Source organism: Falco peregrinus, chromosome 3 (assembly GCF_023634155.1).
Source record: "Falco peregrinus isolate bFalPer1 chromosome 3, bFalPer1.pri, whole genome shotgun sequence".
NCBI lineage: Eukaryota > Metazoa > Chordata > Aves > Falconiformes > Falconidae > Falco > Falco peregrinus.
The window spans coordinates 119,044,175-119,057,870 of record NC_073723.1 but is presented as its reverse complement, the minus strand read 5'-3'; the positions used below and the strand labels follow the sequence as shown (position 1 = coordinate 119,057,870).

Below are 13,696 nucleotides of genomic sequence, written 5' to 3'. Positions count from 1 at the left end.
AACAGGCACTCTTAAAATACAGGAAAATGCTTTTCCCCTCATGTAGTAGTTTTTGAAGTAGTCATGTGGGGCCTTTTTGGGTCAACTGTGGATGCAAACATACAGGTTTCTCTAGCAGCTTGAGATTTTTTTCAGTATACTCAGCTTTTTCATTATGAGGACAAGTTTCCTCCTTGCATTTTCTAGAGCTTTCTACTATTGGTTTAATAGCACAGTCACCACTATCACTTCTCCTCTTCATAAAACATATAGCCAGGTCAGTTCAGTTTTAGGATTAATCCCAGCACGGTTCACTATGAGTAGCATCAATTACAGCAAACCCTCAGTCTCAAACTTTGCCAGGAAGAAGGATGAATTAAAACTATCCATGTGCACTAGACTGTTGGGTTGGGGTTTTTTTGGTTTGGTTTGTTGGTTTCTTTGTTTGGTTTTTTTTTTTTTTTGTTTGTTTTTTTGTTTTGTGGTTTTTTTAAATTTTTTTTAAGTATTTTAATAGCGTCTACGTTTTCAGTGGTTTATTAGCTTGTGTATTTGAACTGGATACTTTAAAAGATCATGCACCCTCCAATGAAAGCAACAGAAACATACAGAACATCTCTACTGCAACTAAACCCATGTGTGCTATAGTTGATCATCACCAAGGCAAGACTTCTAGAAAGAAATCTGTGCCCAGCAGAAACCAGCACCATCAGATGCAACTCCATTTCATTTTTTCTGACAAAAAGAAGAGACAGCAAATTCCTTCTAAATCTCAACAGCTTCAGTATTAACTAAATGTAGACAGAAAATAAACCAGTTGACAGGCAAGGGAAGAGATGGAGAGTATTGCTGCAAACAAGCTGATGGCGCAAGATTTTTGGCCCTTTTTAGTCTAAGATGAAAATGCCTACTACTAAAAGGGAGAGAAAGACACAGTTTTGGCTCAGAATTTAGAGTGAAAAAATGCTTTCTAAATCCTAGCCTAGTAACATTAAGAAACCGGGAATATAAAATAAGTTAACATCATTGCAAGCTTAAATACCAACAAAGTGGCATTGGGCACTGTAATAAGACAAAGTCAGTAACAGACTACAAGAAACACCAGTTCCTTTCTCTAACTGGAATCAGAAGAAATCTACACAGCAAAAAGATACTTGATTCAGAGTCTGTGGGTAGCGTAAGCAGGAGTGCTCTATTGCGCGTTAATCTGACAGCGTCCCTTTCAACAAAGAGGTGTGGGCAACTCCAAAGAGGGTCACTGCCCCGCTCTGGGACTGCGTACCCTAAATATTCTGATCACGTCCAAATTAATCAAATCAAAAAGTCAAAAAGCTCTGCTTTACTCCTAGAAAAAGTCCAGACATGAACATATTCCTGCAAAGATACCACTCGCAATTGAAGTGGGAGTTTTGCGCTTAAGCTCCTGATATTCAAAAATGTCCTGACATTCAAAAATGTCCTGACATCGAGTTATTCTACATCTTAAATGCCCAATACTGTATGAACAGTAATAAAATGAACACAAAATCATGTTAGTTTTAAAGAAACAAGGTACCAATTAAAAGTAGTCTGTCTATCAAGCTGTTTTATTCAGTCTCCTCTCAAACACGACTGGTTAAGCTGACTTTGGAGAGGAGAAACAAATCATTCAGAAACTTCTCCCACCTAAAAAGAAGTGTTAAAAGCAACATACAGACCACACACAGACCTATGAGCTGCACACAGATTACCAATAAATATACAGAAACACCACAATAAAGGACAAGGTTCATCATAAAAGAAAAGTCTGATAACTGCTATTAAGACCATTACAAAAATGAAAAGTGTGTATTTTTTGCAGGCATGTGCAAGCACATTACAGTGTAATCAAAGCAGAACTTTGCTATTATTATTACTTTATGCAGCATTACAAGGTTACTGAGGTGCAGTGTTTTAATAGTCTAGTCTACAGCTTTTCCTGACCGGAGGAATGCTCACCAAACTCACTATGGACCCACACCCTCTTCCACCCCCACCCCCCCCACCCCCCCCCCGAGTAGGGCAGCATCACCCACCCCACCAAGCCGCTCCCACTCAGAGTACCAAAACTCCTAGAGCTAGGAATCAGAAGTCCCGTCGATACACGCACATCGCTCCTTCAAACAACACAAGCCACATGAGGTCTGCTCACAGCAGGACTAACCATCTCCTAAGTCTTCAGACAGCTTTCGGTTTGTCTACTTCACCTTTGGGAGCTTGCTACATCTAAGAGACAACATCCTTCAGGAGCTACGGATTCCCTTTCGGCACTAACCATATCCCCCCCCCCCGAGTCCCATGCTGTTGCTCCTCCTATACCCACCCCCCACACCCCCACACCCCCCTCAATGTGAAGAGGTAAATTGCATTGACTAAATCAAAACCGATTCTAGCCTACCAGCTGAATTTGGTGATCGCTCCTCAATGCCTCTCCCTCCCAATGAAAACACCTTCCTGGTTATTCTTGGTCCTGACTCAGAGAAGCTGATGCTTGAAAGTACCTGAAAGATACCATCAAACACTTGGCATTTTTCAATAATTTATCTTAAATTTTCAGCCACGTACAACTGGAAAATAAAAATCTACAGCACCATCTTCTAAAAAGGCACTTTCTGAGGACTGTCTTGCTTAAAAAAAAATAAAAATCACTCCAAACTTTAAACAGCGGAACTGCTTTGTTTCAAAAGGACCCTAGTGTAACTACCCGTGTCAGGTGAGGGGGTACCTCTGACAAGATCTGAAAAGGCCAGGGCACGCGGGATGGAAAGTGGATGGAGTCTCCATCAACACCCTTATTTCTGTAAAACTGATGCTTCAGTATTTTCCCTCGCAGGCCTCTCCCTTATGATTCCTTCCCCTCCATATGCACCTTCGCCTACTCAGGGACAACAATTTGGTTTTGTTTTAGTGTCACAGAGATCAGGATTCTTGAGACTCTGCTAGGGAGGTAAAACATAGGATCCTGTACCCATCTTGTTCATACCTCCACTACTGAAAGTACAAAATCTTCTACTAGCGGAAAGCATCAATTAGCTCAAGCTCTAACCACTCTATTCAGGTTTACAAAAAAAACCAAAAAACCACCAATGGTAAGTGAATTGGCTACATGAAGTTTTATTTAAACATGTGCCCAAACAAAAATGATATCCTAACACCTAGTATCAATCTAAAGTACCATCTTTGGGTAAAAAAGAAAAGAATCCTTCCTTTTGATATCCCTATGGATTTTTCTTCATTAGATCCAATCAACCTGCCAGTAGCAGCCACAAAACTCCACAGCACTGAAAGGGACAGAGTATCTGCTTGGCGTCACCGGAGACGAAGATGGCCATTTAGAAACAACGATCTCTGAAAACGGAATTTATAGTTTCAACATACATAATCTGAGCTTTTGATTCCTTGGTTAAAAAAGTGCTTTGAGTAAGGTTCTAAACCCTCAGTTCACAAAATGGGGAAAATATCAAAAGAGGACAAGATATGAAGAAAGTATAAACAACAATAACAACAAAAAAAAAAGGCCTCAAGCTTTAAGTGTAGGCTGAGCTTGGAATTTCACCAGAGTAGACTTCAAGACTAGTAGAAAACCAGTATTCTTATCTGGAATTTGTATGAAGATGACTGTCTGGTATCTTATGTGTGAGCATTTTATAGGACAAAAATTCACAGATGAAGAAGTGGAAATAGCTTAGGACCAATAGCATCTTGAAATAACTTGACTGACAACTTCCAGAAACCCATTTTACTCCCGAAAACCATTTTTGTGGCCAAACTTCCAAAAGGATGCCAGAATGAACCCTAGAAAAATAACTCTTGGATGCGTTTAACCAGATTACACATTGAACAGTAATACAGCGATCCTGAGTAAAATGGCCACAGCTGAAGTGCCCTACAAAGGAAAAAGAAACCAACCTACTTACAGTGAAGTTAAGTCATTCCGTTAGCAGATGTTGAAAGTTTTAACGTCTCAAACTATAAAACACTCTACTTCTCCCCAAATCCGGATCTACTAGTCGCCAGATGGCAGGTTTTGGCAAGGCTTTCTGCCAGGTTAGGAGAAGCGTTGCCACCGGCCGTGGCTCCCGCTCTCAGCAAGGTACCAGCACCGCGGCCGCAGGCTGGTGTGGCCGATGCCCTACGGCTGCTCCTGCCCCAGCCCAGCGCTGGGGCCCTTGTGCGTGCTCCCATCACAGAAGCAATTAGTGGCACTTGTACTTAACAAGTGAGGTCTCGGTGCAGTCAACTGGTACAGTGTCTTAGGAGACAGGAACCGTTTTTTTCTCGATAGGCATAAAAACAAGGCCAGTCTGCCTGCGAAGTAAGTAGAACTATCAGCCTTTGCCCACATTCCTCTTTGGACTATACACAGACAGCTCCCAGCAAGAGAGGGGGATCTGGTACGCCACTCAAGATTTCCCCAAACAGCACATAAAATTTGAGATTATTATTTTTTTTTTTTAAAGGAGAGCAGGTACAAAAATAAAAGAAATCCATATACTCTGAAAATATACTGGAAACTGCCACCACAGATGAGGTACCATTTATCCCGACCCCCCACCCCCAAACTGCAAACATCAAAATATATATGTTCTTAAACAAAGGAAGAACATCTGGCTATTTAATCTCAGTTAAAATGACAGCACCCTTTGTTACACTTGATATTTCACACCATTAATTCTCTTTTTTTTAAAAAAAAAAACCAAGATACCTAACTAACCTTGATTCCTTGCTTATCTCCTCATTCCTTAGTGCAGTAATTGTCCATCTCCATTTAAATAAATATAGCAGCTACAGCATCATAAATGTGTGGCCCTCACAACGTCAGTAACTTGATATCGTAATACAAATAAGTATCGGCACTTTACGTAGATATTTGCAAAACCAAGAATAGAGATTAAAACTTCCAAATACTCTTCACATGAAAACCAGGTAAAATGCTAGCTTGACAAGTAATCGAAGTCATTTTCCCAATGAAGTTTCTTTAATTTATGTTTCGGTGAAAGGAGTGAGCAAAAAAGCTTCTCAAATCAGTCACTGAGCGTGGGCAGGACGAGAAGCATACAGTGTCTTTGAAAGGAGTGTTAAAAGACTTTTTAAAAAGGAATTTTCATCTAAACGCCATAAATCCCCAAGAAGTCTTTGTAAAAGTTTTCTTAACAACAACAAAAAAAATCTCTCTTTTAAAACACTCTTCTGTAAAAAGCCTAACCTCAACCTTTTATAAACAGAACTACTAGCTAGAGCGCTTCTAGGAGAAAATCGTCATGTCACTGACTAAGAAAAACATTTGAGAGACTTACTCCGAGACCATCGTGCTCAAATTATTTCGTTACACCGACCTCCCTGCAGCAGGTTTATCTGAAGGCGCTGAAAGGTAAGTGCATTAAGAAGTCAAAGAGCGTGGCTGGGCCGCCCTGGGTCCGCGGGTGCAGCTGACGAAGGCACACGGCTCCCAGGACCCCCGAGACTCTGCCGAGTCCCCCTTGGTCACCCCCCAAACCTCCTCTCTGAGGACCCCCAAAGCCACCAGCCAACTGCCCACTGTCACGACTATTTCCAGTGCAATGTTAACTTTGCAAAGTTAGTCTTTTTAAATTATCTTCCTTGACGTTGGGAGATAAAATATGTATATACACTGTTTAGTAAAGCTCTTGGAGACAGTGTTGCGAACAGCACTACAAACATTTCAATACAATGTACAAATGCACAAAATACAGTACTTTGTTTTCTGGCAGAAAAAATGGGGGAGATTCATGCCTGTTGAAGCAATACGGGCTCAGATTTTAGGCTCAAAATACAGTATATTGGCAAACAGCGGATTTCATGAGAATGACAGGAGATAAGCTACTTATACCGACCCACTGGTTTTCATGTGGAGAGCAGGTGGAGTTCAGAAGGGCTGGGATAACAGCAATGCCCATACAAACGATCTGCAGTATATATACTATGAACCAGTGCAAATAAAAACAGTCAAAAATGCAATTCACGAGTTTACAAAGTGCAAAACTCCTCAGTCCTCTCGTTGAATAAATGCTCGTCTCTGACATCTTAAATATTGTTTTACCTTTAAAGTGGAATGAAAGAGTCCCATTGATTTGTTTTCACATTTCAGTGATTTAACATGTTAGAACTATCCCAGCCCTCTATTTGCAGAGTGAAATGAAGTTACCAATAACTTAATTTTAAAAGGAAAGTCATTATCAAAGAGGAAAAAAGCCTAAAAACTTTTATTAATTCCAGACACTTTACTGATGTCAAATAGATTTAACTAAGCATGTAAAAACTTAGATCTTAATAAAAAACTCTTTCCATTTAATTCAAATATCCTCCACATTTCAAAGCCAAAAATATGGCCAATTCCTTTGTTAAATCAAAACACTGCAGTGACAAGTAAAGCTTGCAGAATTCTAGAAGCATTTTTGCTATTTTTTGATTTAAAAAAGGAAAATTCAAGATTCCTTCTGACTATAAAACTTTCCTTTCAAAATTAAGGCTTTTACTTTGTCCTTTTAAAATCATGGAGGTGTCCATTCTTCCACAGTTAGTGGTACAAACACTGCTTTAATACAGCTCAATGGACACAGTTTTCCTTTAGAACGCTTATTGCACTAAAAGATAGCAAAACAAGTTGTCAGTTTTTTTAAAAATAAACATGGTTACATTTCTAAAAAATAAAAGTTGATGTTGACCATATGTTCTGTAATAATTAAATTAAAGCATTATTATTACTCTAATAAATATAAAAGAAAAAAAAGGAAGCTAAACTTCAAAAACACATACATATGAAATCACATTAAGGTGTGAGAGGCAGCAAGTAAACTAGCATTTTTCTTTTTTCCCAAAAAGACCTTAGCTCTAAAGTTTCAGTTCTGGTGTTTACTGTATGTAATCCCATAAAACTTGGGACATCTGATCTCATATGAAGCTTCAACATATTTGTCTTGCCAGATAGAAAATAATTGAAACTTTTGGACTAGGTAAAACAGCAGCTTTAGTAAATTCACCAGGGAGCAAGAAAGAGTTTGGATCACTACTGCCTGCACATAATACCACTAGCTTCTTTGTTTGCTTTTTAAAAGGGAACTATTGGAGCAGAGAACTCCAAAGCTTTGAAGAAAGACACAAAGGCAGCAGTTGGCTAAATTATGTTCAAATTATTGGATTAGTGTGCAAAACATCTCCCCCCCCCCCTCAATTTTTTCTAGCTAGTGCTATACATTCAAATGTACTTGGATATGTTCACATTCGAATGCTTGATGGCAATACTGAGAAAGATTCCTCAACGCACTGGGGTAAAACAATTACTTTTTTTTTTTGCACACTTCCCTCCCCCAAACAATCATTGTGATTGTTTGTATAAAGGTGGTTTGCTATTTTTTTTAATTACACCATTGATTTTTTTTATTATTAATTTTTTTTTTTTGCAAAGATAGTTGTGCTGCCGAGCAACTTGAGGTAAAGGCATAAGAGGGTTAAACTACGAGAAATAATAAAAAAAAAATAATAATGATGGCGGTGCTTCCTACAGGAGACCGCGCCGAAAAAGCAGTTGGCTGGTTTCATATTGCATAATAGTGCTGTGTTCCTCGATGAAGTAAACAATCTTCCTTGTGTCAATTTAAGGGTTAGCCTCTCGCCCCTGCACAGCGTCAACTTCAGCATGATCGGAGGCACACCCCATAAACCAACCCCACTGGAAACATACATTGTATGTGGCTTATTTTTCAGTTCTTCCTTTCAGTGAGTATGCTCCCATTTTATTGACTTAAGCGAAGTACATCGTGCGTAAGGTGTCTTGGTGAATCTGTACAGCCTTCGCGAGGGCCTGTGGATCTCTCCCATTGCTTTGTCCTGAAACATGGCTTCCTTCAGCACTGCAAGAAAAATGAGAAAAAGACAAGCAGGGCTTTAAATCATATTAATTGGGATCACAAAAGCCACCTTCACATCTCTTCAATGTTTAGGAAAGCAACAGGGCAATAGTAATAGAACTGGATACTGAGAAAAATCTACTTGTCTATTCACCCAGCAACCTCAAGGCTTTTGACAAATCCCTTTACCTTCGCTTAGTTTGTTCATCTAAAAATAAGCCTGTTACAAATATACTGATGGCCTGAAGGTTATGAAATACTTCTGACATACAAAACAGAGGTAGGTAAGCAGAAGGCACTTAACATTTGCTTCATTCATGACTAATTCTAAAGCAAGAAAGTAAAAGTGTGGCTCAATTCCCTCAGACCACGTCAAATTTATAACAGAATACTTTATTATTAAACCTAATTCTTTTAATTTGAGTGTTACTCAGCAGAATCCACCAACTCACTCTTGTCTGAAACTGAGCAGCAGCTGTCAGGAATGATTCTCTTGAGACTAGTCCCAGAGTTAGCAAAAATCAACTGCAAAACGAGCAGTAATTATCTATAGTCAGATGGCTTTATGCCTGCCAATGGAGCAAAGACCAATGGGGACAGAAATTTAAGCACAAATTTTCATTTACCTGTCATGTTCTTTGTCCACAAGATGGTATCGTGCTCTGAATGCTACCAGGTGAGCATAATACGCTGGTGCAGGTATAGAAACTGATCGTGTACAGCGCACATATGTGTGGCAGAGCTGGTAAGTCAGCAGCTGAAGTTCATCTGCAGTAAAACAGTTATCATCCCACAAAACATGATAGTGTGAGGGACGGCTGGTACCCTAAGAAGAAGGGAACATCAATTCACTTATCTGGCTTTTCCACAATCAAGTCAGATTTTTCAGTTCAGAAAGGGTCAGACTATCTAGTCTGAACACCTACATAACAGCAGCCAAAGAAAATTCAGTCTTATGTCAGCCCCAAGTGTTTTTAGAGATGAATAAGACTACTAAAATTTACATGATTATGTTACTTTAATTATTCCTGCTTGGAAAAAAACCCACATGCCTTCTAGATAACCCTCAACAATCAAAATCTGCTCTCAACATGACTAAACCATGATTATATTACCTCTTAACTACCTTCAATTAAAACTGTTTCTCACTGAGAAGCATTTCTCAGAGAAATAACTGCTGCTTTTAACTCTTTCGCATTCCTCGGCACCCTAACTTGAAGTACAAACACCAGAAACAGTTCCAGTATTTCGGAGGTTACCTATAGAGCTTCCTTACTCCCACACAATGTCATCTTTCCTACAGGTTCAATGGTTGCACTGCTCTTTGGCATTATGCTGAATCAGATTTTTACATGTCACTCGTGTCAAGATTCCCCCCAGACACACACTTTCACCACCAGTACTTTAACGCTTCCTTTACAGATCATGAACAAGTACTGACCACTGAGTATGGTTCTTGGGAACTCTTAAGAGAACTGGAAACCAGTCATAACATTTTGTTTAGGTTGGGTGGGCATGTTTTCTTTTCCAGTTTTGAATCATCGCAGTGTTTTTTATTCAGGAGTTCAAAATTACTTTTCCACACTTAAATCTCTAACATGTGACAATATGGTCAGACTCAAATGATAAAAATGTAAAGAGTTCATTTCCCTCAATTTTTTAAACATTCTGATACAATTTTTGTCATTAAGTTGACTCTCCACTGTATTGTTGGCAATACCACCACCTTGTTGGATTTAATTTCCACAGCCTGTAACTTACTAGTTTGCATACAGTCAAAAAAAAAAAAAAAAAAAAAAATCAAACATTGCCTTCAGTCTTATAAACTGTTTACATTTGAAGATTTGATTCAATGCAAGTTTCATTGTGGCTATAAATCAGAGAAGTAGCAAGTTTTACCTTCAGAAATAACAAAGGCACAAAATAAAGTGACCTCTACAATAAACTTTAAAAAGCATCACTTACCACCAATGCAAGTTTAAAGATGTAGCAGAGACCGCCTCTTAAGCAAAAATACTATTGGTCCCACAATAACATGGGATCTCAGACAAAATGACATTTCCATATAAAGTAATTGGAACACAAGTGTTACAAAACAGAGAGAAAAACCGTGCTCTAAATTCACACTTGCCTACAAAAAAGAAATCGTACCTGTATTCCAGCATGGCTACAGAGGTAAAAATCAAACTCATATGGGTGTGTAATGTCTGTATCTACAGTTGTTCCAGCTGGAATATTGCCACTTCGTCCAACCTAGAAAAAAGGTTTTGTTAAGAAGTGCAGCTAACAACTGTCTATACATTTCAACTGTAATTAAAAATACAAGATTCTAATTCAACACATGCAAGGTTTCACCGAATGAACTGCTTCAGTCCTGCTTGGAATGTGTCAATACAGCAGCCTAGGATCTTTGACAAGGATACTGTATCCCTCTACCATCTCAACACGGCACAGCGCACCTACAGCACTTGTAAGAACTTTGAATCTCAGAAAGACAGAAGAGCTGCACATACATTGGTATTTAGAATTTTCAGCTTGAGTTTGGATCGACTCAGAAAAGACAAGTTAAAGCTTCCATAATTTTGTGTTTTCTTCCATTACAACTGTTGTAGACTTGGTCCTAGTTAGTTACATGGATATTTGCTATAGTTCACTGACAAAGACTAGAACCAATGTGCAACAGGACAAAGCCTGATGGGGACCATTTTTGTTTCTAAACATACTTAAGGTCAATGATTTCCAATTTGGGGCCACATTTTGCGCTTATCAATTCAACATCTTCCCTTAATGACAGAGAAGCCCATGCTAGTACTTTCTCCAGGAGCGCAAGTGCTTGACATCAAGCTTTTCACACAAGGCTTCCATGAGAGAGGGCAACAATTACCCTTTCTGTTCTGTCAGCACAGAACAAACGTGTATGATGTCGCTTCTGCACCACAATATAGGTTATTCCAGGCTGGTAATCCTTCTCCAAACTGATGCAGGCTTCTCTAATAGCTAGCAGTTCATAATACAAAACCTACAAGCACAAGAACAGAATAGTTTAGGTTTTCCTTCCACTGTATCCTACACATGACACATAATAAATGGTTTGTAGTTAAAATCAAGTGCAACTTTGCTACACAACTAGTCGTCTTCGGAAGTACTTAGAAAGATATTATTTCCCAATTCTAAGACTTGTCCTTCCCAGACAGGAAACAAGTTACAGCTTTTCTTACCCAACCAACATGCTTAAGAAATTCTGTCCTTATGTCTCAATGATTTTGTGGCATCTTGGTGTAAAATGTAAGCAACTCCAACAGTACAGCTACTCCCATATGAGAACTGGAATTACACAGTCCTTCAAAAAACCCACATGTGAACCAACCTGTCGAAACTGTCCTTCAGAGACCCCGTCCCTGTAGAAGATGATACGTGTGGGCTTGAACCGTGTTGACTTGTAGAACTGGATGAGAAGTTCTCTCACCATGGAGGCTAGATCTTGGATGATCTCCTGCCGGGGTCGCTGAACTCTCACTGTGGCACAGTATCGGCTTGGATGAGCATCCATACTACCTACAACCTTCAGCGGAAGAGTACATGAGTAAAGGCTTCAAGAACAAATAATAATAAAAAAAAAATTAAAATAGCAAAAAAGGCAAGAGGAGCCATTTTCAAATAAAAGATGCTTATGTTAAACCAACAATCACAGTAACATTTTTAACTGGAACTTCTAGTAGGTACAGGTTTAACACCTTTTGAAAAGGGTACAGAACTTGCCCTCCAAGCACGCCGAAATGCATCTGCAGAATTGGAGTCTTCCCCTCTGTTGACAGCACGCTAATGCATATTCTTATAGTCCAGACACAGACTTTTCTTTGAAGCTTTCTCACTTTCACTTCAGTTTGCATATAGTTACTTTAAACAAGGACAGTTTCTGTAACTACAATCAATGCTAAGTAAAATACTAAGGGGACAACATAGGAAGGGATTGATCAAGCATCCAACCTTGATCTCCCAGACTGTACCAACACAAGAGGCAAGTAGTATCAAAAACACTCCTGCCAAACCAGGCCTTTAAAAATACAAATATGTTATTAACTAACACAACAAAGCTGCGTTATTTCCTTTACAATATTTTTTTTCAGAAATGTTATTTACCAGGACTGCCATTTTACTTTGATTTAAACATTCAGAAGCTAAGAAAAACCCACTGCCTGCTACTTCAGATTAGATCAGTTCTTTTAAATATATCATTAATAATACCGGACATGTGTACAAAGAACTGGGACAAGCCCTGAAACATATTTGACACAGACATAGTCCATGAGTTGCATTATTATTCTAACGTTTACCAAAGATAAAAAAACAATCCTAATTTCATAAAACTTACAGCAGCGATGGAAGGCTTCTTTCCATCTCCAGCAGGAGGGTGAGTGACATCAGCTCCCAAAAAGATCACTGGCTGCTGGAACACAGAAGGTCTTCAAAAAGAAAAAAGTGCTAAGTCACACTTGTAGATGAACAGTTGGCGCAAGGTTATCGCTCAATATGAGGTTTTGTTTCAATTTCAGCTAAGCTGCACAGAGATGCCTTCTTATCAGGTACTCAGCCAAGCCTAAACAATGAAATCTTTGTGCACAAGATGTGAATTTTGAAACCACCCCAGCAGTCGTTCCAAAATACACTGCCATTTAACTGTGGTGTGATTCTAGTGGAGAAAAGCCACAGAGCTACACCTGAATGGTACAGACAACTTCTTACGGAAACCATCATTCTACAGGATGATTACACTAACGCTCAGAGGTCAGCTAAGCATGACTTTGGTACTGCATCAGCCATGCAACAAATGACTGGGTGCAGCAGCGCACACATTCTGGCTTACACAATTTAAGCAGCAGGATGGTCACCCAATGCCTTGAAAATGTTCTTCCACACAGTACTGTTTCGCATTTAAACTTTGGTTCCAAGCTCTCAGGAAAGAATTCTTAAGACTTATACTCCAAAAGTTTTTCTGGCTTCTACCTTGCATTATACATATTTCCACTCAAAAATAGATACACTTTAGTAAAGGTCAGAGTCAATGCTAATTTCTAGTCTTCAGGACCAAAAGACTTGTGCTTCTCTACAATGACCCATGTCAGAAAGAAGGGAGCACACATGGGCTGGACTTCTCAAACCTTCCCACTGAAGGCACCAAAGCAGTAGGAGCACACATTCAAATAAGAACACAGAGAACAGTCACGCAAGGAACAAGCATGAGCTGAATTACTCAGCCTGTTATAGCAAGAGAAGATGCCTCTAGTATTCTTTTACACTTATTCACAACAGCACATTGGTATGCCCAACAGTTACATTCTGTGATGTGTTGTATGCTCTTAAACCTGCAAAAACTGCTGATTACATTCATATTTCAACACCTCTAGATCTGCAGTTTCTCTTCAAATGTTTAATACTGAACAAACATTTGAAAAGAATCTTGGCTTAAGACTCATAAGCCAACAATCACTCTGAGTCCATGCTAGAAGAAATTTAATTCTACCTCAAATATCATGTACTATTACCAGAAGAATATTTCAAATTAAAAAATTGCCACGTTTAAATTTTGGATGCTAAGTAGGAAATGTAACCGCATCTGTTAAAACCCAAATCAGTCTCCACAAAGCATCTTACCGTTGATGAGGTACAAGGATGTTGTTGATTCCTCCTAGTTTAACATTAATCTTCAGGCACAGATTTGATAGGGTCTGCGGAGATGTTTTAATGACATTCTTGACTTGAACGCACTGTGTGGCCATTCCCAACAGCGTATCTCCCACACGCTTCACCTCCGCTAAGAAGCAAATATTAGG

At 39.1% G+C, this 13,696-nt stretch overlaps 2 protein-coding genes across 15 annotated transcripts in view; one reads left to right on the top strand and one right to left on the bottom strand.

The window, feature by feature from the left end:
- The window catches only part of C3H1orf216 (chromosome 3 C1orf216 homolog), a 203,513-nt gene that overhangs the window by 76,830 nt on the left and 112,987 nt on the right, over positions 1-13,696 (top strand). The window lies entirely within an intron of this gene.
- The window catches only part of AGO3 (argonaute RISC catalytic component 3), a 41,095-nt gene that overhangs the window by 3,204 nt on the left and 24,195 nt on the right, over positions 1-13,696 (bottom strand). For 2 of the 14 annotated variants that reach the window (XM_055798312.1, XM_055798319.1), the window contains exons 13-20: positions 13,518-13,677; positions 12,238-12,328; positions 11,233-11,427; positions 10,750-10,884; positions 10,017-10,118; positions 8,492-8,691; positions 5,295-7,868; positions 2,396-2,498 (exon numbers count right to left, since the gene is read on the bottom strand). In XM_055798312.1, coding sequence (XP_055654287.1) covers positions 7,760-7,868; positions 8,492-8,691; positions 10,017-10,118; positions 10,750-10,884; positions 11,233-11,427; positions 12,238-12,328; positions 13,518-13,677 — 992 coding nt within the window. In that variant the 3' untranslated portion in view covers positions 2,396-2,498; positions 5,295-7,759. Of the gene's footprint in view, positions 1-2,395; positions 7,869-8,491; positions 8,692-10,016; positions 10,119-10,749; positions 10,885-11,232; positions 11,428-12,237; positions 12,329-13,517; positions 13,678-13,696 lie in introns of all 14 variants that reach the window. The other 12 variants (XM_055798316.1, XM_055798321.1, XM_055798317.1 and 9 more) reach the window with 7 other exon arrangements.